This window comes from Saccopteryx bilineata, chromosome 2 (assembly GCF_036850765.1).
Source record: "Saccopteryx bilineata isolate mSacBil1 chromosome 2, mSacBil1_pri_phased_curated, whole genome shotgun sequence".
Classification (NCBI taxonomy): Eukaryota; Metazoa; Chordata; class Mammalia; order Chiroptera; family Emballonuridae; genus Saccopteryx; species Saccopteryx bilineata.
In genome coordinates this window covers 220,183,729-220,211,003 of record NC_089491.1, presented here as the reverse complement: position 1 = coordinate 220,211,003, position 27,275 = coordinate 220,183,729, and the positions used below count along the sequence as shown (strand labels likewise).

The window sequence follows — 27,275 nt, the reverse complement described above, 5'->3', positions numbered from 1 at the left end:
TGATTTATCTCATCAGTGTTTTTATAGTTCTCATTATGTACATATTCAGTTGGATTTATACTGGTTTTCATTTTTTATTTTGTTATGTCATACTTTTAAATAAAATTTTTGAAATCTAGTTGTTTATTGCTATTATACAAGGGTGGGCATAAGTAGGTAAAATTATCAGCCATCATTATGTAAAATATAAATAATAAGTAATAATACAAAATGATAACAGTAATAATAATAGTGATAAGACAAATAATACAGGGTATGCAACATAATTGAATGACAAGATAACCTGGACATGTTTTCTTTGAATATATGTACCCTGATTTATTGATATCACCCCATTAAAATTAATAAAAATTTTAAAAAAGACAAATAATACAAATAAATAATAAAATAAATAATGATACAAAAATAAATTCTGCTTCACACACTCACAACTGTAAATCTACTTTTGCCAACCTCTGTATAGAACTATAATTTTTATTATTTTAAGTTTGCATTCATCACCCTTGCTAAACTCTCTTACATTTTAGGAGTCTTTTTGTAGAGTCTTGAAGTTTTTCTATGCGGACAATCATTCCCTGTAAATAGAGACAATTTTATTTCTTCATTTCCAATGTGTATGCTTTTTATTTGTTTTCCTTGTGCTGGGTAAGGCCCTCAGTATGATGTTGACGAGGCATGGTGGGAGAGGACATCTGTGTCTTGTTCCTGGTCTTAGGGAAAGTGTTGTCTTTTACAATTAAATATGGTGTTGGCTGTGAGTTGTTCCTAGATGCCTTATATCTGGTTAAGAAATTTTTATTATTCCTAGGTCACTACACATGAAAATTGATCAATGGGCCTGACCTGTGGTGGCACAGTGGATAAAGCGTCGACCTGGAAACGCTGAGGTTGCTGGTTCAAAATCCTGGGCTTGCCTGGTCAAGGCACATATGGGAGTTGATGCTTCCTGCTCCTCCCTCCCCTTCTCTCTCTCTCTCTCTCTGTCACTCTCTCTCCTCTCAAAAAATTAATAATAATAAAAAACCCATCTCTTATTAGAAAATTGATCAATGTATTATGTCACATTAATAGAATGAAGGAAAACAATTTATGATCATCTCAATTGATGCAAAGAAAAAGTATTTGACAAATTCAACACCTTTTCATGATAAAAGCACTAAACAAACTAGGAATAGAAGGAAACAACATATATATAAATACATATATGAAAACCACACAGTGGCCAAGACATGGAAACAACCAAAGTATCCCTTGATAGAGGACTGGATAAAGAAGATGTGGTACATATACACTATGGAGTACTACTCAGCCATAAGAAATGATGACATATTGCCATTTACAACAACATGAATGGACCTTGAGAACATTATACTAAGTGAAATAAGTAAATCAGAAAAAGCTAAGAACTGTATGATTTCACAAATAGGTGGGATAAAAAACTGAGACTCATGGACATAGAGAAAAATGAAGTGGTTACCAGGGAGAGGGAACTGGGGGAGGGGTGAGGGGAAGGGTGTAAAAAGGAACAAATATAAGGTGACAGAAAATGATTTGACTTTGGGAGATAGGTATATAACATAACCAGACGAGATCGGGCGCGTTCAGGGTGGTATGGCCGTAGACAATATATAACATAATCAAAAGTTCAAATGTATAGAAATGTTTACCTGAAACCTATGTACTCTTATGAAGCAATGTCACCCTGTTAAATTTCATTTTCTAAATAAAATTTTTAAAAAAGAAAAATCTTAGAAAGAAAAAGAAAACCTACAACAAACATCATACTCAATTTTAAAAGACTGAAAGTTTTTCCTCTAAGATCAGGAAGTAGGCGAGGGTGCTCACTTCTGCCACTTCTATTCTTCATACCACTGGAAACTCTAGGAGAGCAGGTAGACCATGAGAGAAATAAAAGGCATCTAAACTGGAAAGAAGTAACATCATTTCTGTTCACAGATTCTCTGATAGTAAACTAAAAAAATCCTAAAGCGTCCACACACAAAAAAACTATTAGAACTAATAAATGAAGTCGGCACAATAGCTGAATACAAAGTCAATGCACAAAACTCAGTTGAATTTTTGCAAACTAATAATGGCCCCCAAAGAAATTATGAAAATAACTCTCCATTTGCAATAGTATCAACAAGAATAAAATACTTAGGAATTAACTTAAACAAAGAGATAAAAGACCTGTACAATGTAAATTACAAAACATTGCTGAAAGGAAAGAAGACAGAAACAAATGGAATGGCAGCCATGTTTGTGTCCTGAAAGACTTAATATTTTTAAGATTTTAATACCACTCAAAGTAATCTACAGATTTAATGTAATCACTATTAAATTCTCAAATTTTTTTGCAGAAATATAAAAATCCATGCTAATATTTATATGGAATCTTAAGGGGCTTTGAATAGCCAAAGCGATCCTTAAAAATAACAAAGCATAAGGGCTCACACTTCCTGATTTCAAAACTTACTGCAAAACTACAGCAATCCAAAGGGGGTGGTATTAGCATAAAGACACATAGATCAATGGAATAGATTATAGAGTCCAGGAAAGAAAACTTTGAATAATAGGTCAAATCATTTTTGACAATAGTATCAAGTATATACAATAGAGAAGAGACAGTCTTTTCAACAAATGGTGTTGGTTAAACTGGGTGTCTACATATAAAAGAATAAAGGTAACCCATAATTAACACCATGTACAAGAATTAAGCAAAAATTAATCTATGACCTAAATGCAAGACCTAAAGCTATAAAACTCTTAGAGAAGAAAACAGGACAAAGCTTCACAGCTTTGACGTTGGCAGTGATTTCCTGGATATGACATCAAAGGCAGGAACAACATAAGTGTACAAATTTAATTTTGTAAAAATTTAAAAATATTTTTGCATCAAAAGACAATACCAACAGTGAAAAAAGGTAACCCAAGGAAGTGAGAAAAAACACTTGAAAATCATGTACCTGATAAGGGATTAATATATAGAATGTATTGAGAACTTCTAAAAATGAATAACAACAACAACAAAAAATCAAACAATCCAATCCAAAAATAAGCAAAGGACTTGAGTAGATATTTTTCCAAAGAAGATATACAAATGGCCAATAAGCTCATGAAAAGATGCTTTCTAATTATTAGAGAAAATGCAAATCAAACCTACAAGACACCACCACCTTACATCCTTTAGGATAAAAACTATATATAAAAACCAAACACACAGAAAATAACAAGTCTTGGTGAGACGGGGGAGAAATTGGAGCCCCTGTGCACTGTTGGTGTGAGCATGAAGTGGTACAGCTACTGTCGGAATAAGCATGATGGGTGTCCCCCAAAATTAAAAGTAGAATTATCGTAAGATCCAGTGATTCTTTTGGATATGTGCTCAAAAGAATTAAAAGTAGGATCTCGAAGAGATATTTGTTAACCCATGTTCATAGAAGCATTACTGACAATAGCTCAAGTGTGAAAGCAACCCAGTGTCCATTGATGGGTGAATGGATAAGCAAAATGTACATACACACAGTGGAATATTATTCACTCTTAAAAAAAAAAGTGAACCAGGAAGACATATGGTAAGCAAAATAAGCCAGTCAAAAAAGACAAATACTATGAGATTCCATTTATATGAGATACTTTAGTTACAGCAAGTAGAATGGTGTTTCCCAGGGGCTGGAGGGAGGAGAGAATTGGGAAATTGTTGTTTAATGTGTAAAGAGTTTCCATTTTTTTCAAAATGAAAAGAGTTCTGGATGGCAGTTGTACAACATTATAAATATACTTAATACTGCCAAACTGTACACTTAAAAAGTGTTAAGGTCCTGGCTGGTTGGCTCAGTGGTAGAGCGTCGGCCCAGCATATGGATGTTCTGGGTTCGATTTCAGGTCAGGGCACACAGGAGAAGCGACCATCTGCTTCTTTACCCTTCCCCCTTCCCCTTCTCTTTCTTTCTCTCTTTTCTCCTCCCACAGCCATGGCTCAATTGGTTTGAATGCATTGGCCTCAGGCACTGAGGACGGCTTGGTAGAGCCTTTGCCTCAGATGCTAAAAAATAGCTCGGTTACAAGCATGGCCCCAGTTGGGCAAAGCATCAGCCCCCAGACAAGGGTTGCCGGGTGGATTCCAGTGGGGCGCATGTGGGAGTCTGTCTCTCTATCTTCGCTCTTCTCACTTGGAAAAGAAAAAAAAAGTGTTAAGCTAGTAAATGTTATGTTATTTAAATTAGAAAAAAAAAATGAGCCATCAAGCCATGAAAAGACATGGAGAAACCTTAAATGCACATTACTAAATGAAGGAACCAATCTGAAAGTCTTCAGACTGTATGCTTCCAAGTATATGACATTCTGGAAAAGGTAAAACTATGGAGACAGTAAAAAGATCAGTGGTCCCAGGAGTTAGCAGAGAAGAAGGGATGAACAGGTGGAACAGAGAGGATTTGGGGGGCAGGGGAACTATTCTGTATGAATTATAATGGTCTCTCTATCAAACCCTATAGAATGTACATCAAGAGTAAATTCTAATGGAAACTATGCACTTTGGGTGATATTGATATGTCAGTATAAGTTTATTGATTATAACCAATGAACCATGTTTGTAACAAATGCATCAACATTGCAAGATGTTCATTTTTGCTAATTTCTTGGGTTAGGTCTTGTGGGAAGGTCATCCAGCCCTTGACTCCATCAGGATGGGAGCACTCCTCCCTCCCTCGTGCCATCAGGTCTCTGCTAACAGTGTAGCCCTGCAGGTGGAGGATATGGGTGGCCCCAGGTCCACAGAGGCAGTGCTGCAGGGAGCCCCTGGGCATTTCCTGATGGGCAAATGGGGGTGGCATGAATTTGTCCAGATGGGACAGTGGGTGGAAATGGCCCATGGGGCCTGTGAAGTCCTTAGACCATGACATTTCTGCAGGCAACTGGCCTCAAGGAAGTCAGGCACAGACCCAGCAGACATTGACTTTCCAGGCCAGGGCAAGAGTTCCACCTGGTGCCCTACCAAGAAGAGTCAGGCCACTGCCCTTTGGGACTTCTCAGTCACTCATTTTTAGAAATACTTGTGGCCGGAAGAGACCAGTGTCTGATAAAAACTCTGTGTTCCCCACCCCCACCTCCATAAAATCAGATGAAGGAAGCCATCAAGTAATAAAATGAGTTTATTGGGTTGCCCAAAGAGGTGCTGACAGGTTGAGAGTTGAGATCAAGTGACTCAACAGAAAAACTAGGAAAGAAGGACAGGTGACCAAGAGGCAAGTGGAGGTACCTCGTGGGAGGTAAAAACCCCAGGGAAGCAGCAGATTCAGGGCTCCTGGGAACAGAGGTCAGTCAGGTCAGGACAGTGGAGACATTCTGAATGAGGACAGCCACCTAACACAGCTCAGGACCAGACTGAGGGGTGATTGAGAGGACCACAGTCACAGAATGAAACCTGAGCTAGGCTGGCCCTTGTAGGACATGTTTGATCAGCAGCAGGAAGTCTGGGCTGAGGTGGGGAGGCAGCAGGCAGGGCGGGAGCACACAGGGCGACAGAGCAGGGACATGCAGCAGGCTGGGCGGCAGCAGCTGGGCTGGCAGGAGAAGAGGGCACAGCAGGAGGAGATGGGCATACAGCAGGCAGGTCTGCACACAGGGTGGCAGATAAGGGACACGCAGGAGGAGGGTCTGCAGCAGGATGAGGGGCAGGGGTTAGGCTGGCAGCATGAGAGGACTGGGCAGGGGGCGGTCCCAGAGCATATGGGCACACAGCACATTGGCTTGCAGCAGATGGGCTTGCAGCAGACAGGCACACAGCAGGTGGTCTGGCAGCAGCTGGGGGCACAGCAGGAGGTCTCACAGCAGCTCTCTAGACAGTCATTCACCTGGCAGGAGGAGTCTGTGCAAGAGTCAGAGGAACCCGGCAGGCAGACGTGATTGCCATAGCTCAGGTCGCTGGAGCAGACGGACAGAGTGGATGCGGCCATGGTGGAAGGTGAGCTGGGAGGAGTGTGTGGTTGTGTGTGTGAGTGTGTGTAAGAAGTTCTGAGATTCCAGGGCTTTTATATCTGGCCCCCGGTCTGCGTTGTCCTCGCAGAAGGATCGCATGTCCCCTTCCTTATTGCTGTCAGTGCAAGAACCAGAAGCCTCATTAGATGAGTCAATTGCCTTTGAGGACCTTGGTGACCGCCTGACAGGAGTTTGGCTCTTATGGAAGCTGCTGTTACAGCCACGCTGCAGTCACTCTTCCTTCTGCGGGTCCTGATAGGTCAGGGAAATGTGTGACCGAGATTCTCTCAGGCAGATGGTTGTGGTGGTCGCTGATAGGGCTGCTTGTGGCTGTATGGGGTCCCATGGATTATGATAGAGAAAGGTGCAGACTTGCTCCTGGTGTCCTTGGAAAGGAGCGTGGGTGTTGGCCTGCCTCCTCGGTGGGGAACATGCCAGGCAGGAGCAGAGGGCCTGGGTTTTGAGACCCTCAAGGCTCTGTACCCTGACTCAGCCAGGATTCTGCTTGATTTATTCCTCTTTCACACCCACAGGTAGGCGAGGCGTAGGATGGGGTGGATGTTGGGCTGCTGTGGTTCCAGGGCATAGATGGGCAGTCCTGGAGTTAGCGAGGCAGCCAGGACAGCATCATTCTCATCCATGCCTTCACATCTGCCCAGTGTCCCCACGAGGAGACGGGCCTTATCCTTACCCCTACTTAGGTTCCTTCTGTGACAGCATCTTGCATAACCTGAGTACAAATCGCAACCAGGAGATGGAAGGTCCACCATTCTTATTCACATTTCATTAGATTTAGAAGCGCTCATGTGTGTGTGTGTGTGTGTGTGTGTGTGTGTGTGTCTTTGTGTGTTTCTATGCCACTATCACCACCAGACACAGAGTTGCACCATAACCACAAGGCTCTTTCATCTACCCCTTTATGCCACACCCACTCACACTCACACCCCTGGTCCCTGACAACCATGTGTCTCTTGTCCATCTCTATTCTTGTTACATAGAGCACATATATAAATGGAATCATACACTGTATCACTTTTTCAGAGGGACTTTTTCACACAGCACAATTCCCTTGCAATTTATTCAAGCTGCTGTCATGTAGCTAATTTGGTTCTTCCTATTGGGGATGATATTCTGTGGTGTGGACCTTCCAGTTTGCTTAAACATTCACCTGTCAAAGAACAGCTGGATTGTGGGAAGGTTTTTCACTACACATTTAATTTCCTCAATAGACAGAGAGCTACTTAGGTTATATATTTCTTCTTGAGTGAGTTCTGGTAGTTTGTTTCTGTCAAATAATTTGTCTGTTTCATTTAGGTTGTCAAGTTTATGGACATAAAGTTGTCCATAATGTTCCCTTATTATACTTTCAACATCGATAGGGTCCTAATGATGTCACATGCTATTGGGGATTACTGTCTTCTTCACTTTTCTGGTGTCAATATGGCTAAAGATTTATTGATTTTATTAATCTTCTCAAGAAAAGAGCTTTGTGGGGTTTTTTATTCTATTTTTTTTCTGTTTTCCATTTTATTGTTTTCCACTCTGATCTTTGGTATTGTCTTTCTTTTTGGAGCTTTACTTGCCTCCTAGTTTCTTAAGGTGGAAGCTAAGGCCATTTATTTGAGAACATCCTTGTTTTCTAAAGAGGGTATTCAGTGCTATAAATTTGCTCCTCAGTATTGCTTTAGCAGTGTTTCACAAATTTTGACATGTGCTTCATTTATATACAGTTCAAAATATTTTTTAATTTCCTCTTTTGTTCTCCTTTGATCCATATGGTCTTTACATATCTGTTTCATTCCTAAATATTAGGGAGCTTTATAGAATCTTTTTAATACTGATTTTCTAATTTGACTACATTATGATCAGAGAACATGCCATGTATGATTTAAAGACTTTTATGCTTGTTGAGACATGCTTTATAATCCACAATATGATCTATCTCAGTAAATGTGGTCTATCTTGGTACATGTTTCTCATGCACTTCAAAAGAATGATTATTCTATTCTCAACAACATATTAACAAACAAGATACAATAACACATTAATAGAAATATATACCATGACCAAGTGGGATTCATCCCCAGAATGCAAGAATGGTTCAATGTGCATAAATCGATTACTGCAATACATCACATTAACAAAATAAAGGTTAAAAAATCATATGACTAGCTCAAAAGATGCAGAGAAAGCATTTGACAAAATTCAACACTCTTTTATGATAAAAAACTCTCAATAGAGTGGATATAAAAGGAACATACCACAACATAATAAAGGCCATATATGACAAACCTACAGCTTTTATCATACTCAATGGTGAGAAGCTGAAAGCCTTTCCTCTAAGATCAGGAACAAGACAAGGATGCCCAGTATGGCCATTTCTGTTCAACATAGTACTGGAGGATCTAGCTACAGCAATCAGACAATACAGAAATAAAAGGCATTCAAATTGGAAAGGATGAAGTAAAACTTTTATTATTTTCAGATGACATGATACTATATATAGAAAACACTAAAAAATCTACAAAAAACCTATTAGAATAGATGATGTCAGTAAAGTTGCAGAATACAGAATCAATGTACATAAATCTATTGTGTCTTTAAATACCAACAACAAACAATCAGAAGAAGAAATTAAAAAAACAATTCCATGTACAATTGCATCAAAAAGTATAAGATACCTGGCATTGAGTTTTAAAAGTTCTTTATAGATTTTTGTTACTAACCACTTATCAGATGTATTGAAGAATATGTTCTCTCATTCAGTGGGTTGTCTTTTCATTTTGTTGATGGTTTCCTTTGCTGTGCAAAAGCTTTTTAGTTTGATGTAATTACATATATAAATTTTTTTAATTTTTAAAAAGTGTAAGATACTTAGGGTTAAATTTAACCAAAGAGATGAAGGACCTGTGCTCTGCAAATTGCATGATATTGAAGAAAGAAACTGAACAAGATAGAAAAAAATGGAAGCTATATTTTACTCATGGATTGGAAGGATTAATATTGTTAAATTATCCTACTACTTAAAATAATAGACAGATTCAATGCAATACTTATCAAAATCCAATAACATTTTTCTCAGAATGAGAAAAACTGATTCTAAAATTCATATGGAATCACAAAAGATCCCAAATAGCCAAACAAATCTCAAGGAAAAACATAGTGGCAGGTATCATGCTCCCTAATATAAAACCATGCTACAAAGTTACAATAATCCAAACAGTATGGGGTGCTGACATAAATATAGATAGATAAATAAATAGAATAGAACAGAGGCCAGAAATAAATCCTCACTTATATGTTAAATTAACCTATGACAAAAAGACAAGGATATACAATGGGGAAAAAACAGTCTCTTCAATAAGTAGTGTCAGCAAAACTGGACAGATACATCCCAAAAAGTAAAACTGGACCACTTTCCTACTCCATATATAAAAATAAACTCAAAATGGATGAATTAAAGACATACATGTTAGACCTGAAACCATAAAACTCCTAGAAGGAAATATAGGCAGTAAACTCTTTGACATTACATTTAGCAAATTTTTTTTTTTGGATATGCCTCTTGGGCAAGAGCAACAAAAGAAAAATAAACAAATGGGACTACATCAAACTAAAAAGATTTTCACAGTGAAGGAAACCATCGACAAAACAAAAGACAACCTACTGAACGAGAGAGGATATTTGCAAGTGATACATCAATAAAGGATTAATATTTAAAATATATAAGGAATTCATACAACTTGACATCCCCTCCCCCCCAAAAACCAACAATCAATTTAAAAAATAGGTAGAAGACCTGAATAGACATTTCTCCCAAGAGAACATACAGATGGCCAACAGACATTGTGAAAAGATGTTCAATATCACTAATCATCAGGGAAATGCAAATCAAAACCACAATGTGATATCACCTCACATCTGTCAGAATGGCTATCATGAATAAATCAATAAACAGAAAATGTTGGCCAAGATATAGAGAAAAGGGATCCTTTGTTACAATCCCTTGTTGCTGGAATTGTAAATTGGTGCAATCACTATGGAAAACAGTATGGAGATTCCTAAAAAATTAAAAATAGATACGCTATATGATCTAGCAATTCCACTTCTGGGTATTTATTTAAAGAAAACAAAAATATTAATTTAAAAAGATATATGTACCCATATATTCATTATAGAATTACTAGCAATAGCCAAGAGATGGAAGCAACTTATTTGTACATCAATAGATAAATGGACAAAAAGATGTGTTATATACATACACACAGTGGAATATTGCTTAGAAATTAAATAGAATGAAATATTGTCATTTGAAACAACATAGATGGACCTAGTAGATATTATGCTCAGTGAAATAAGTCAGACAGAGAAAGATAAATACTGTATGATCTCACTGATATGTGGAATCTAAAACAAAACAAAATAAATGAATGAACAAATGAAACAGAAATAGACATAGAGAACAAGCTGATGGTTGCCAAAGAAGAAAGAGTGGGAGATGAGAATTAAAAAAAATAATGTTTTGAGGTATAGTGTTATCTAAAGGTTGAATAATTCAAATGAGTTGATAGTATTGTTTAAATAATTTATATCCTTCCTGATTATCTATTTGTTCTATCACTTATTTAGAGATGATTCTTGAACTATCAGAGTATATATATAAATTTATCTATTTTTTGATGAAGTTCAATCAGTTTTTGCTTCATTCTATGTCATGTGGTATTCTGAGCACTTTTCATCTGTTCATACAATTTTTACATCAATTCGATGTGAACAGATGAGAAGTCTGGGCACAGAGAGGTTAAGCAACTTGCTTAAGGTCATGCAGCCCAAGGTTGGCAGGACAGGGACTGGTAGTCAGCATCTGTAGATAAGATCTACACTCTTAACCAGGCCTCCCCCTTTCCTTTCAAGCAAGTGTCCAAGGAAAGTTAACAGCCAGTTGCTGGATTAAAAATTCATGGAAACAAAAAGGAACAAAATTACCACCATAGAGGAGCCATTCGGTGGTTTTAAGGACAAACACTTGAGATCTTGAGGGGAGCACTGAATGAGCCCTGCCATTTCCAAATACTCTCCCCTCTGGGCTATCGGTCCCTGTGATGTGTTGACTTGGCCAGGCCAGGTGCCCATCAGTTGTGTGGTCAAACACATCTGGATGTTGCTGAGAAAGTATTTCTTAGACAAGATTAATGTTAAATCAGTGGACTTGGAGTAAAGCAGATTGCCCTCCATAGTGTGGGTGGGGCCCACACAATCAATTGCAGACCTTATGAAAAAAGATTGAGTTTCCAGAATAGGAAAGAATTCTACCTCCAGATCATATTTGGGGTCAAGTTACACCAACTCTTCTATGCATTTCCAGCCTGCCTTCAGATATTTGGACTTCCCAGGCCCCACAATCATGTAAGTCAAAATAAATTTATCTGTATACATACACAGCCTATAGGTTGTTTCTCTGGAGAATCCTGACTAACACAGTCTCCATCATCACCCCATGTGGTTTCATCTTCCTAGCATCTTCATACAGAGGGAAGCACCAACCCTGTGCCTGGGATCACTGAAGAGTGCCTAGAACCAGCCCACTCAAAGCTGAGTCTGGATGGGTTTCATGCCTTCAGATAGATGACTAATGAAATGGGATCTCCTTCATTCCTAGCAAAATCCCAAGGTCCTGATGTGCAAGGTCCAGGGCCTGAGCAAGTAGACTTTCTGTCCCTCACTGGTAGAGGTGTCTGGGAGGCACTCAGGAGTCTTCTAGGTGAGCAAGATCCCCTACACTGGAGGCTTCAGGAAAACCAGTTCCATAAGAAACCCTGACAGAGGGCCAGCCCTGCCCATTGATGCTGCCACCCAGATGCAGCTCCAGGCCAGTTCTCAAGTGACCCAGCCCACATGCCACACCAAGCTCTTCAGGCTCTTCCCTATCATCTTACATATATGCACTCATGTCTCAAAGAAGGACTCATAATGGCTTTATTTGTTAATAGGCAAATCACTCACATAAGGCTGGACAAAGTAACATCAACCAAGTCACAGAGGAGGACACTGCATAAAACACAGGGGATGAAGGAAACTCAGAGCCAGCCCAGGCAGTGAGGGTGGAGCCAGCCTGATGGGTGGGTGGATCAGGGGCAGAAGGAGAACCCAGATTGGAATCAAGGCTCCAAAGATTTCAGGTAGAAGTTAGAGTTGGTTCTAAGAACAGCAGGAATTCTGGGCTGGAGCAGGGACACAGCAAGTGAGGCAGGAGCACATGGGGTCACAGAGCAGGGACACACAAGAAGCTAGGCTTCGGCAGCTGGGTTGGCAGGAGGAGGGGGCACAGCAGGAAGAGACAGGAAAGCAGCAGGCGGGTCTGCACACAGGGTGACAGATGAGGGACACAGAGGAGGAGGGTCTGCAGCAGGATGAGGAGTAGGGTTTGCCTCCAGAGCAGATGGACACAGAGCACACAGGCTTGCTACAGACAGGTGTGCAACAGATGGTTGTGCAGCCAGACTGCTGGCAGGGGGAGAAGATGCAGCAGGAGAGGTACATGTACACACACATGCCTGAACTTGGAAGCACATTCTGTCTTTCCCTTATGGATCATGTTAGCTGCAGTGCTTTCTGGTTTATCTTTCTCAAGCGAAAAGCTCCTTGTTACCGCTGAGAGACTCTATCAAGAACAGATGCTGGATTTCATGAAATGCATTTTGTGCATCATATCTTATCTTTTTTAAAGTCCATTAATGTAGTGAATTACATTAATTGATTATTTTTTAAACCTTTTTATTTTGCAATAGTTATTGATTTACGAGAAATTGTGAAGATCAACAAGGACCCAGGGGACTTGAGCAACAGGACAAACCAACAGGACCTATCAGACACCTACCAAACACCCCACCCAACAATGGCAGAGTCAGGATTCTTCAGAACTGCACATGAACATTCTCTAGGACAGAATATATACTAGGACATAAAACAAAACTAAGTAAGTTTTTAAAAGTAGAAATAACACAAAGTACTTTCCCTGAACACAATGGAATGAAATTAGAAATTAATAGCAGAAAGAATTAGGAAACTCATAAATATGTGGAAATGAAACAACGTGCCTAACTAACCAAAGGATCAGAGAAGAAATCAAAAGGGAAACTAAACTACATTGAGATGAATGAAAATGAAGACCAAAGAAGCAGAGCATATGGGCTCCGGCTAATATATTCCTAAGAGAGACGTTTATAGCTCTAAGTACCTACAGATCTCAAATCGATAAGCCTGAAGCAAGCATAATTAACAAAATAATAAAGATTAGAAGAGAAAGTAATGAAATAGAGAGTAGAAAAATGATAGAGAAAGATCAATAAAACCAAAAGCTGGTTCTTTGGGGGGGAAAATCAACAAAATTGACGTTAGGTACGTTAATTATGAAGGAGAGAAGGCTCATATTACTAGAGTCAGAAACAAAAGGGGGGATATTGCTAACAACTATGGAAATAAATATAATTATAAAGAAATATTATAAATAATGATGTACTAATAAATTATATAAATTAGATGAAATAAACAAATATGTAGGAACAAAAGAACTGCAAAACTAATATTCTGAGAACTGCAAAACATCATTTTTATGTTAAGGAAAGATCAGACAGAATCACAGTCCACAGACAAAACCCACAAGGAGGATCACAGTTATGGGAGAGCAAGGATCAGACTTGTAAATAGAAATGGTTTGTTGCACACCGAGGAAGTGTGTTGTCTTGGAACCCACAGGGAACAGCATTGGACATCATTAATCCAGTCCTGACACCTCCCCCTGAAGCTCCCAGTCCTGAGTCTGGGGTGGATGGGACGGCAAGGCACAGGTAATCAGATCCCAAAAAGTTAAGTTTTGTTAGTTTACTGTTTACCTTTCCTGCTAAAAGATATTAAACTAAAAACTCTAAGCAGTATTCTTAGTGTCTGACATGTTAGCACACTAGAAAAATTATAATTGCAAGAATTGCCAGTACAAACCCCAAGCAAATGGCCACACAGTCTCTGCCTTTGCACTCGCAGTGATGGGGACCTCACTACCAATCAAGGCCAGTACTCCTGACCCTAAAGGTATAAGAGACCTTGATTGTTGCCTCTCTGCAACCTGAGTTAGTCATGCCCTATGCATGTTCTGGCCCTGAGGACATTGGGTTGTTCTGGCACAGAGATAAGAAGTGTCACTGACCTTAGGGGGAAGATTGGGAACTTTCAAGGTTACAACAATCGAAAACTCTTCGGGAAAGAGGTCACATCTGATGAAAATCCTCGATGCAGGAAAGCTCATGGCGTGGGGGGCGGTGGCCGAGAGCTGGAGTCCCAGTGCTCCTTGAACCCGCATCACGCTGATTCCACTCTCAGCGCCATTTGGAGGGATGGCCTCTGCCAGGATGTCCAGGGGGCGCAGATCTGTGTCAAGAAAACCACAGGTGGGTTATGCCAGGATGTTTACAGGGCACCCCATGCAGCAGGCCAGCTCTCAGCATGGTACAGAATCCTTGCAAGAGCCCCAAGGGCTGGTATCTGGAGGAATTTGTGCTTCTGGAGCCTGACCTTGACCCAAGTCTGGGGCTGACTGGGGTGTGAAGTTTTGATTCCAGGACCTGCGGAGTTGTGCCTGGTTAGGGACTCATGAAAACTTGGAGCTCTGGACAAACACTATGTACCCTAAATTCACCTCCCCCCCAAAACTTTGAGAGACACTGGTTATATGGGTCCCTCCTGGCTGTGGGTTTGCTTTTCTCAGTTTTAGCTGTGGCCCCACCAGTGTCCAGCCCCTCATTAAGGGAACATGAGTCCTTCTCCAAGCAGGCTGCCTGGCTTCCAGAGCATGCAGCAGTCTGGCTAAGCTCCAGGCATAAGCAATTAGAGCTCATTAACAGTGAGGGAGACCGTGAAGTCAGTTAATTCCAGTGTGAGCCTCTCCCTGCATTGTTTAATTAAAACAGTCTCTTCCTATTTCCTCTGCACCCCTATCCATGCCGACACTCAGTCTTCTCACTGACAGATTCTCAGTCCACACGCACTCGTGTCTGTCTCTGCCTTTTCCACATACGCATGGGAAGGTTTTCAAGGATTAAGAGACGCTGAGCATTGTATCTTCCTGGAAAAGTTCCCACTGGATACAGGAACCAGTGAGGGACTGTGCTTATGAAAGTCAAGGCTGTCTCAGGACAGTCAGACACGTGCAGGGGATGAAGTTCTGCAAGAGCTAATTCTAGTCAATTTATACGTTCATTAGCACCTCTCGTGTTCATGTTGATGTACAACAGGCGATGGCTGAGCTATACACGCAGGGCAAGAGAACTGACCCACAGCCTCTGCAGCTATCAGCCCAGAACGTCCAGGATGTGAGTGACCAGTGAACACCAGATCCCCTGATTTTTGTCCTCATTTCCAACTCGGGATCAACCAGAAGAGCCAGGTCACTCCCATGAACAATCAGTCACATAGGAGCTCCAATCCTGGCGCTGCCTCCAGCCTCCCCATATCTTAGCCTTCCTCAGGCACATGGAGTGTCCCTTTTCACTGTAAACTCTCCCCTACCCCTGCCTTTCTTGAACTTCCACCAACCCCAAATAGTGGAGACCGGCGTCTGCTACAAACAGTTATGGGTAAACAGTCTTGGTTTGTTTTGATTTGGGCAATCGTTTTGAAAAAGTGGTTTCAAAAATAAATTGTCATTGCTCTCAAGTACCTACAATTCAGCACAGGATGTGGTGGCCACGGACACACTGACTCAAAGCTGGCTACACTTATGGCCCTAAACTTCAAGGTCTTACAATCCACAACTCAGGAAGCTCTCTGAGCCTCAGATTCCTCACCTTTAAAATGGACAGGTGGTGAGCGCCCCCATCAGAGCCCAACGGAGGTGGAGGAAGAGCGGAGTTGCCAGGGGTCGGAGGAAAGGGAAGGAACAGTAACATTTATAATCACCTGCTGCGGTAGTACACGCAAGAGGCCTAACCAGGGGAGGCACTGCCCCCCCCATCACCCCCACAGAAGGACATGTGAAGGAACCCCAGGACAAAAACCTCCTGCAGGCAGGAAAGGGAGGAAGGGCTAGAAATGGAAGGTGTAGGACATCGAGTCAGAGTCAGAAAAGTACCTGCAAGACCCCACACAAGGAGACCTCCAAATGCAGGCACCAGGCAAGAGATGCAGATGCTACTGGCGGAAAGAGGGCATGCCCTGCCTGTGCCCCAAGCCTACCATGTGGTAGGGTGAAGCCTCTGTGACTGCCAGTGGCCGGGCCTGACAGATCAAGCCTAGGTTTCTGGCCAGGAACCAAGTTCCCCATGCCCTGATTTGTTCCTTGGGGAGGCTTTCTATACTGGAGCCCCTGAAGACCAAGGTTTTCAGGAGGGGCCTGCTGCCTTTGCTGGAAGTGCAAGAGTGAGGCCATGAGCCAGGTAAACACATGGCAGTAACACTTGTAGACAATCTCTAGGCAGGAGTTCCTCCATTAGGCACAGGAAGGGAAAGAGAACTAAATGGCTGATAAAATCTTCACTCTGTGGATTTCGTTGATTTAAATGGGGTGTCCAGGGACCAGGAAAAGTTTCTTTCCAAAAGCTTAAGTTAGGGTATAGAACGGTTAACTATGGGACAGTAAGACCAACTACAGAGCCAGAACAACAAAATAGTCCAGTTTGGGGCTAAGAAGAAATAGGGAGCACTGACGAGAGGAGCTCTGAGAACTCAGAGGGACCCACAGGTAGGCAATGCAGGTACCACACGGGCCAATCGGAGGGACGGTGGGTGGTGATAGGAAAGCAGGACTCTTTGGGGAAGAAGTCAGGCTCAATTCCACCCTGAACAGGAATTACCATTGTCAACTCCAGGAAGGGTGAAAGATAAAACTCCCCAATCAGAGGGAGGAATGGAGCTGTCCCTGTGATCTCAGGTTATGGAAGTCCCAGACAAACTCAATTAAATACAAACCTTCAGGAAGAAGTTGATACCTCTGCCCACATCAAAATCTCTGCTCAGGACGGACCGTACGGGCAGTACCCATGGCCATGGGCAGATGGGAAAGGTGCTTGCCACGCCTAGAACTGACAAGGGTACAAAAGGAATAGGGATCCCTGAGAATCCACAGGAAAACATAAGAACAATCCTCAAGAAAGAAAAGCAGGCAACTTACAAAAGAAGGAACCCAAAAGGCTCACACCCATGTGACAGAAGGCTCCAGTCATACAGGTCAGAGAGATGCAAACAAAGCAGTAAAAAGATATCATTCTTTTCCTATTCTCCCAGTTGGAAAAGGAAAGAGGGAGCCCACATAAAGCTGGAGCACAAAGGGGAAAGTGACTCATGTCCCTTCTGGGGGTTCAAACCTGCTTTCCTTAACTTGTTTGAAAGGAGGTCAGGGGTGTGAAATAGGCTGGCCCTGGGCTCTTAATGAGACCATCGGGCTCTCTGGGGCTGGGGCCCCGAAATAGCAAGGAGACCAACAATAATCCAGCAAACATGGCACGGTGCACCCCCTGGACCAGCATGAGCTAAGTCCTTTACATGCATCAATAATTTTAAATTCAAAACACCTCCTCCTTCTGTCATGCTCCAAGATCTGCCTCAGCGCCTTGTCATCAAGGGCTCCAGCATGCCCACCTTGTCCACAGGGTCAGGCATGGCAAAGGCAGTGGCATGTGCACCCAGTTCTCCTGGGCCCTGCTGTGTCCTCTAATTGACCTCTCAGAGGCTCGGTCTCCTCAACAGCCACAGAAGGTAGTATCCCTCTTTTGTGCAAGACTGGGAGGGATTGGAAGTCTCATCTGGCTGGCAGGAGCTGCTCCCCAAATACAGATTGCCTCATCAAGACTAGATCAGAAAGAGATTTCGCATCCCTCACGAAGCAGTCAACCTGTGTCAGGCTACTTTTTAGGAAATGTTTAACTTCCCACCCAAGTTTGCAGAAGGACCTGTGTGTGTCTGCAGGAAGGCAGGCTGCAAGGCTGGCTAGCAGGTCTCTGGAGTAAGATTCATGTTGCTCGTAAGGAGCTGACATTAAGTTCATGTTACGAAAACAGGCAACAGGGCATTGGGGTGCCTTGGTCAGCTGGCATGGGAAAATCCATATGCAGAGCCCAGGAACAAGGCCATCTGCTGGCTCCACATTTGCCAGCTCAGATCTGGGACCCTCCTTTCTGCCCTTTCAAATGCTGTCCTTTAAGAACAGTGACCACCTGGCCTCAGGGACACATGGACTTCAGGAAACAGAAGACAGAGTGACAGCATGCAGGCTGCAGGGCAGGGGGGTTGATAGGTGCTCTTCCAGGACAGGGTGCTCTGTGGCCCTCAGGGTCTAACCCACAGAACATTTCTCCATTGATCCAAAATGCCTCTTCCTGGACTCACCTCTGCCAGGAGCTGAGAAGTGGGAGAGGCGAAGATAAAGGGGCAGTCCCTGCCTCCAGGGACCTTTGCAACAAAAACCCTGCTCTCTTTGCCAGGCATGAGTACCTTCCCATCCAGCCAGCTCCCCATGTTTCCCTATCTGCCATCCTCCTGGCAAGTGAGAACACGAAGAGCAGTTAGATCCTGCTGCAAGGGCCTTGGGCTGCAGGCTGTCAAAGTGCCTAGCGCTTTACCTGCCTCCAATTGCACTGCATATGAACTCCAAGTTCATCATTGTTACCGTTAAAACGAAGATGTAAACCCAGGAATTATGGGTTTACATAAGTCAGAGCCAGGAGGCGCTGGGAGATCAGCTCATGCAAAGAACCAGGTTCAGACCAGGACCGTTGGCACAGGAGGACTTAAGGACATGCTAAAGGAGAGGGTGATTTACAATAGTAAGAGCTCTGTCAGAAAAGGAATGTATCAAATCAACCATCTAATTTTGAAGAAACTTAAAAACCCCGAGCAAGTAAAGGAAGGACAAGGGGAGAAATTAAGGTCACTGAAAACAAAAGTCAATGAAATCGAAGCTGGTTCTTCAGGAAGATTGATAACATTGATCAACTACTTCTAGCCGAACTGACCAGAGAAAAACGAGAAAAATCAAGATATCAATATCAAGGGGAAAAAAACCCCAGGGGATATAACTAAACATTTTCAGAAAGCAAAAGGATAATGGGGTAACCCTACACACAACATTAGGCTTATTAGTCAAAGCCTCAGAGGAAGTGAATCCACTCCTCAACTGGTACAAACTACCAAAATACATTTAAATAAGAAGCAGGTACCAGGGATGTCTGCTATCTAGGGAAGAAAACTCCAGTTTCTTAGAAAATTCTACCAAACATTTAAAGAAGACAAAATGGCCCATGGCCAAGTAACTCAGTTGGTTAGAGCATCAGCCCAATACACCAAGGTTGTGGGTTCCATCCCCGGTCAGGACACACAAAAGAATCAACCAATGATGCATAAACAAGTGGAACAGCAGAATAATGTTTCTTTCTTTCTTAGGAACTCAAGACTACTTCCATATTTAGAAATCAATGAATGGGGGTATGCGGCACATCTCTGTTTTAGCTTCACAATTTCTCATAAATCAATAACTATTGCAAAATAAAAAGTTTTTAAAAATAATCAATTAATGTAATTCACTATATTAATGGACTTTTAAAAAGATAAGATATGATGCACAAAATGCATTTCATGAAATCCAGCATCTGTTCTTGATAGAGTCTCTCAGCGGTAACAGGGAGCTTTTCGCTTGAGAAAGCTAAACCAGAAAGCACTGCAGCTAACATGATCCATAAGGGAAAGACTGAATGTGCTTCCAAGTTCAGGCATGTGTCAGTACATGTACCTCTGATGGTCGAAGTTGAAACAGTTTGAACAACAAGAATAGAAAATGACAATGTTGTCATACAACTCAATGATATAAATACTCTTTAGTCCATATTGAAATAAATAACAGAACAAATAAACAAATGGAGGAGAAGAGACAACTCTTCCTTACAGAAGAATTTTAACCAGTAAATGGCATTGGGCTGAGGAGGGGGGAAGTCACCATGAGAATGCTGCAGGGGCTGTGGCTGCAGACATAGTCTCCAGACAGGGGCTGAAGCCACTGAGAAGAGGTTTCAGTAGAAACAGAATGTTTTCAATGTCTTTAAAAAAATCTTTTCCAAATATGTATTAATTACAAAGGGGAAAATGGTCATATTATTAAGAGATAAGGCATACGGACACCCTGTACCCCTGCTTCACTGGACACATGACTTCTGTGAAGTTCTTCCCCCAAATAAAGCAGCCCCAGACTGATTATGATAAAACATCACACAAACCCAAAGTGAGGGACGTTCTATAAAACACCCAACCAGTGCTCCTCAGAAGTGTCGAGGTCATACAGCATGGGGAACCTGAGCAATTGTCCCAGACAGGTAAAGAAGGAGGTCTGACAAATGCCATGTGGGGTTAGGGAACAGAGGGACACATTCATGGGGAACTGGTAACTCAAATCAGTGTCTTTCAGTGAATAGTAAGGTACAAATATGGTTTCTAAAATTTGATAATTGACCTATGGTTGTGTAAGATGGTGACATTAGAGGAAGGTGGGTGAGGGGCATATGTAAATTCTCTGTACTCCTTTTATGATCATTTGATAAAATGAACTTTTAAAAATCACCGCATGAGCTGTGCCCTGGACAAGCAGAAGTCACATGGATGCTGCCAAACTCATCACGCCATGTGCTGCCTGTACCCCGTCTCTCACCTGCTGTAGACCCAAGGCCCCGAGAAAAGAACCTACTCAACCTCTCCTTCCATCCCTGACCCCAGTGGTGTGTCTGGTTCAGAGCAGGTGCTTGTGATGGGCTGAACTGTGTCTCTAAAATGCTGCTTGGCCCTCAGCCCCAGGGTCTATGAATGTGACCTTATTTGAAAATAGGGTCTTTATAGATGCAATCAAGTTAAAATGAGGTCATTAAGGTGAGTCCTAATCCAATTTGACTGATGGCCTTATGAGAAGGGGAAATTTGGACACCGAGGGGTACACAAGGAGAAGGCCTTGTGAACATGGAGGCAGAGAGCAGGATGGTGCTTCTACAAGCCAAGGAGCTCAAAGATGGCACGCAAACACCGAAAGCTGGGGGAGAATTTTGGGGCAGATTCTCCCTCACAGCCTTAGAACCAGCCCTGCTGACACCTTGATCTTGTGGCCTCCAGACTGCAAAGAAAATGCATTTCTGCTGTGTGAGCCCAACTGCCTGTGGAGTTTTGGCAGCTCAAGGACACTGATACAGTATTGCATACACCTTATGACTCATACTGTCTTTATTTAGAAACCAAATAAACCACCAACTACAATGCACATGACCTGGTTCCACCAGCAGGGCAATCCACCACAGGATTCCCAGATCAGGGACCAAGATCTCACACCCCATATAGCCGGTGCTGCCTTGGCCTCCATAATCCCACTAAGACAAGAAGATAGCCTACACTCCACCTTAAGTTTTCTTTCTAAGACTAAAAACAGGTGAACACTCCCAAAGCCAATTTTAAGAGTTATGGCAGCTGTGTCTGCCAGCCTGGTTCCTGTGACTCTTGCACCGAGTCCGCTTGGCAGGTGGACAACTGTCCAGAGAGCTGCTATGAGCCCTCCTGCTATGTCCCCAGCTGCTGCCAGCCCACCTGCTCTGCCCCCAGCTACTGTGCTCCAGCCCCCCTGCCAGACCCTTATCTGCACCCCAGTGAGATATGTGTCCAGCCCCTGCTACCAAATGACTTGTGGACCCAGCCCCTGCCAATCAGCCTGCACCAGCTCCTTCATGCTCTCATGCTACAAACAGTCTAGCTGCCAACCCTCCTGTTGCACCTCCTCTCCCAGCAGCAGGCCTTCTGTGTGTCCTTCTGCTGCAAGCCCATCTGCTGCACACCCGTCTGCTGAAAGCCTGTGAGCTGCGTGCCCATCTGCTCTGGGGCCACACCTTGTCCAGCTTCCTCGTGCTACTGCAAACCATCCTCCTGCATGTCCCTCATCTGCCGCCCTGTGTGTAGACCTGCCTGCTGTGTGCCTGTCTCTTCCTGCTGTGCCCCAGCCTCTTCTTGCTAGCCCAGCTGCTGCCGCTCGGCATCCTGCATGTCCCTGCTCTGCCATCCTGTCCACTCCTGCCCAGCCTGCTGAGTTTCCACTTCATTCCAGAAGCCCTGCTGCTGACTGAGCACATCTCCTCAAGGCCAGCTAGGCTCAAGTCCCACCCCATGACTATGGTTCACCCAGACACGCCTCAGTCCAGTCCTCACCTATGTCGTGAGGCTGTCCTCTTTCAGGTCAGGGTCAGGTCACCTGTGGAATCTGACTGCCTTGTTCTGAAATGTGCTAGGAGTTAGACCATTTCCTAGTGTCTGCTGGTCCAGCCTGCTTCTGAGCTGGACGACGTGGAAGAATGAAGTGACCGTACTCAAAGTTGTGGCTCTTGAGGGGCTACTAGGAAGCCCTCATGGCAGGGCCCCCTCCATATCTCTTACCCCTCATGAGGGCCAGCTCAGCCTCCATCAGTCTTTGACCCTGAGCCTTGTCTGGATACACTTGTGCAAACTGACCAATAAATGCCCCTGAACTGAGCACTGCACTAACGTCTATGTGTCTTCCTTGTCCTTTCTCAGTTGCACTGCCCTGTTTTCCCTTTGTACATGACCCTCTGATGTCTGGAAGGGCCCTGCATGGTTTTCTGTGGCTCTCAGACTTCCTGACTGGGTGGTGGAGGGTATGGCAGGCTACATAACCCTTTGGCCATTTGGGGCCATCTAGGGTTCATCCTTCACCTTCTTGTACTTACTCACTGAACAGTAATTTTTCTTGATGTGACTTTGAAACTTATCCACAGACATATTTGCCATGGGTCTGTGCAAACAAGACACCACTGGTAGAATGGGAGTTGGTAACATTTGTCATGGAGCCCAGAGCCCCCAATAAGTTAGGTCAAGGTTTCTCATGTCTCCCCAGCACCCCCTGTTAGAATCTCCAGGGTCCATTCCTCTGAATGTTGGCTGCATGGCCCAGTCCTTGGGGGAGTAGATGTGTCTCAAGTTGAGCTTGAATTTGGCTGAAGAGTTTCCCAGAGTGGAAGCAGGAGACTTAACTTCAGAGCCAAGAAAGGACTTTAGGAATAAGAAGAAACAAGGGACTGGACTGGGAGAGAAACAGGGTTCTTGAAAACAAGGAGTTACACTTGACATTGGATGTTGATGGACCTGATTCTTCCCCCATCCTAAGTTATTAGAAAATGGGACAAAAGATATAAACAGCCAGGTTTCAGACACTAGACAATGGACAGCATAGACTCAGGTCCCTGAAAGAAGGGACACAAAGGGGGCAAGTCTTGCCATTTAATTTCCTAATATTGGACAACTTTCCAGAAATCTTTCTATTAATGATTTCTGATTCTGTTGTGGTCAAACAACACTCTTTTTATGATTTCAGACCTCTTAAGTTTATTGAGACTTGTTTAACTGCCCTGACTCGCTGGCTGAGAGCATCTCCAGATGACAGCTCATGGAGCGCTCACAAGCAGCATAGTGGCTTTGCTGAACTGAAGGAGTAGGAGTCAGAGTTCACAGAGAGTGAGACAGCTGAAATCTCTGGGGCAGACACAGGAGAAGGGAGAGGTATACAGAGAAAGCTCCACAAGGTTCCCTTGAGGATTCTATTGCTGAATCCTATGCTGTTTATTCAGAGCTTGGAATCCCTGAGGCTGGACAAAAACAACTGCAGAGTGGCAAGGGGAACAGTTACCTGAGCATGCACACAACTGAGAGATATTAGAGTTCCAAACAACCAGAATGGAGAGACCTCGCCGATCACCAGAGTCATTCAGTACCAATCCCAAAAGAGTCACATCTTAAGAGCGACACTCAACCTGCCCAAGAGTAAAGGCTTCCTCTAATCTGTCCTAACAAAACTTGAAAACAAGTATGAAAGACCAAAAGCACTGAGCTGATCTACAATCAGTGACTGCCACACAGAACCAAGTTCAACACACTATAAAAAAGGAAACAAACTCCAAATTCAATGGAATTACAGTTTTATTTTATCAAAGTCCAGTATTCAATGAAATATCAGTAGATACATGAAGAACAGGAAAATGTCACCCATAACCAAGAGATAAAATAGTTTATTGTTTCAATAGTTCATTGTTTCAATGTGGGTCTGTTTCAGACCCACAACAGAGTTGACGTAATTAGCAAACAAGGTACTTAAAATAATCATTATAAATTTGTTTAGGAATTAAAAAAAAATGTGAACATACTGAAGAGAGAAATAGGAGATACATGGAACTCCAAAAGCTGGAAAATATAATATAAGCAATAAAAAATCAGCAGAAAACAGAATTGATGGACTTATATTGCTTGATTTCAAGACTTAATTTAAAGCTACATTGATCAAGACCATGTGTTATTGGTGTAATAATAAACGTAGAAGAATAGAATAGGTAAGAAAATGCAGAAATAGAGCTCCATGTGTACAGTCAATAGACTTCAGCAAGGCAATTCAGTGGGGAGAGATAATCTTCTAACAAATGATGCTGGGACACCTCATAGTATATTCAAAAAATAACTGGAAATGGGGCATAAAACTAAGCATAAAAGTTAAAACCATCAACTATTGAGAAGTGAGCACAGGACAAAATCTGTGTGACTTTGGGTTTAGACAAAGATTTCTTAGATAGAACCATTGAAGAGAAATACACCTATTAGAACAGTGGTCCCCAACCCCCAGGCCACAGACCGGTACCAGTCCATGGGCCATTTGGTACCGGTCCACAGAGAAAGAATAAATAACTTACATTATTTCCGTTTTATTTATATTTAAGTCTAAACGATGTTTTATTTTTAAAAAATGACCAGATTCCCTCTGTTACATCAGTCTAAGACTCACTCTTGATGCTTGTCTCAGTCATGTGATATATTTATCCGTCCCACCCTAAAGGCCGGTCTGTGAAAGTATTTTCTGACATTAAACTGGTCCGAGGCCCCAAAAAAGTTGGGGACCGCTGTATTAGAGTTAATCAAAATTAAAGATGCCAGCTCTTCGAAAAGCGCTGTTAAGAAAAGATGAAAAGGGGGGAAAAAAGATGGCAGCGGAGTAGGCGGATGCACAGACGCCCAGCTCTCACCACCAAACTGGAATACAAATCAATTTAGGAAAAATCAGCATGAAAAACCAACTCTGAACTGCAAGAACAGCTCTCAAAAACCAAGGAGCAAAGAAGAAACCACAACAATCCTGGTAGGGAGTGCCTGAACCTCCTCTGCTTACTGGAACGGAGGGAGGGGGGTGAGGCTGAGAGCCCAGAGAGGATCTCAGAGGGAAAAAAGCAGAAACTACTGCTCACAGCCACTTGCCTGGTGACCAGGGAGCGAGGTGGGTTGAAAAGACCAGCTTATCTCCCAAGTGGAAAGGACAGGGAGAGGGACAGACTGTGAGGGGCTAAGGAATGCAGGAAACGAACTAAAAAAGCTGACTCATCCGTGCTGGAGGCGGCCATAGCTAGGGGAGGGACTGAACCTTTCACAAAACAGAGCTGAAGTGCTTCCGGATCAGAGATCTCTGGACATCTCTCCAGCTCCAATCAGCGCAACAAGACACAGCTGAAAACAAGAAGTGGGGAGGAGGGGCAGTAACTCAGGTCTCCATGGAGATCTGAGATACACCTCCCCCTACTGAAGCTGAGAAAACACCCTGCCCCCAGTGAGATTAGCTGGCTAAAGAGGCCTTCAGAGTCTCAGGTTACACCCATCGCATTCCTAGATACAGTTTCAAGGAAGCCCCCTGCTGAGATCAGTAAACAAGACTATCACCTGTTAAGAAAACAAACAAATCAAGACTTCAAAGCTGCCCAAATCCGAAAGTGGATTACAGATAACAGCTGATACCAACCCAAGAAGACGTAGAAATAACACAACTAAAAACTGGAGGCAGACAACACCAAGCCTAGACTCAACCAACTCTACAAATAAAACACCATGATGAGAAGACAAAGGAGTGCAATCCAAATGAAACCACAAGAGACACCTTCGACAGATTAACTGAGTGATATGGAAATATACTTCCAGATGTGAAGTTCAAAATAATGATTGTAAGGATGCTTAGGGATCTTAGAACAACAACGGATGGTCATTATGAAAACCTAAATAAAGAAATAGCAAGTATAAAAAAGAATCAGTCAGAGATGACAAATACAATATCAGAAATAAAGACCACAATGGAAGGAATTAAAAACAGGATAGATAGAGCAGAGGATCAAATCAGCAAGTTAGAGGACAACTGGAATGAAGGCATGAAAGCAGAGAAGAAAAGAGAAAAGAGACTGAAAAAGTCAGAGGAAACTCTTAGAGAGCTCTGTGACAACATGAAGAGAAATAACATCCACATCATAGGGGTTCCTGAAGAAGAAGAAAAAGAACAAGGGATAGAGACTTTGTTCAATCATATCATAGCTGAAAACTTCCCTAAATTAATGCAAGAGAAACTCTCACAAATTCAAGAAGCACAGGGGACTCCATTAAAGAGAAACCTACACCAAGACACATCATAATTATAATACCAAAGCTAAGCAATAAAGAGAAAATATTAAAAGCTGCAAGAGGAAAAAAAGTTATCATCTACAAAGGAGCCCCCATAAGGATGACATCTGACTTCTCAACAGAAACACTTGAGGCCAGAAGGGAATGGCAAGAAATATTCAAAGTAATGCAGAACAAGAACCTACAACCAAGACTACTTTATCCAGCAAGGCTATCGTTTAAAATCGAAGGAGAAATAAAAAGCTTCCCAGACAAAAAACAACTCAAGGAATTCATTACAACCAAACCAATGCTGCAAGAAATGCTAAGGGACCTGTTGTAAACAAATCAAAGGAAAAAAAGAATATAGCAAAAAAAGGAATACACCTTTAAAGAAGAAAATGGCAATAAATAACTACATATCAATAATAACCTTAAATGTAAATGGATTAAATGATCCAATCAAAAGACATAGGGTAGCTGCATGGATAAGAAAACAGGACCCATACATATGCTGTCTACAAGAGACACACCTTAGAACAAAAGACACACATAGATTGAAGGTAAAAGGATGGAAAAAAACATTTCATGCAAACGGAAATGAAAAAAAAAGCTGGGGTAGCAATACTTATATCAAACAAATTGGACTTTAAAACAAAGGATATAGTAAGAGATAAAGAAGGACACTACGTAATGATGAAGGGAGTAATCCAACAGGAAGATATAACTATTATAAATATCTATGCACCTAATATAGGAGCACCCAAATATATAAAGCAGACTTTGATGGATTTAAAGGGCAAGATCAACAGCAATATTAT

The 27,275-nt window shown here is 42.4% G+C and overlaps 2 protein-coding genes and 1 pseudogene across 2 annotated transcripts in view; 1 reads left to right on the top strand and 2 right to left on the bottom strand.

The window, feature by feature from the left end:
• Nucleotides 1-14,296, bottom strand: part of TSPEAR (thrombospondin type laminin G domain and EAR repeats) — a 53,532-nt gene extending 39,236 nt beyond the window's left edge. The window contains exon 1 of the mRNA XM_066259212.1: nucleotides 14,183-14,296. Coding sequence (XP_066115309.1) covers nucleotides 14,183-14,281 — 99 coding nt within the window. The 5' untranslated portion in view covers nucleotides 14,282-14,296. The remainder of the gene's footprint in view (nucleotides 1-14,182) is intronic.
• Nucleotides 5,460-5,957, bottom strand: LOC136325220 (keratin-associated protein 10-3-like). Its single transcript, XM_066259218.1, has one exon. It carries the CDS (start codon nucleotides 5,955-5,957, stop codon nucleotides 5,460-5,462), a length of 498 nt encoding a protein of 165 aa, XP_066115315.1.
• Nucleotides 14,297-15,269: 973 nt separating the features above from the next.
• Nucleotides 15,270-22,072, top strand: LOC136322428 (keratin-associated protein 10-3-like; annotated as a pseudogene).
• Nucleotides 22,073-27,275: the final 5,203 nt, after the last annotated feature.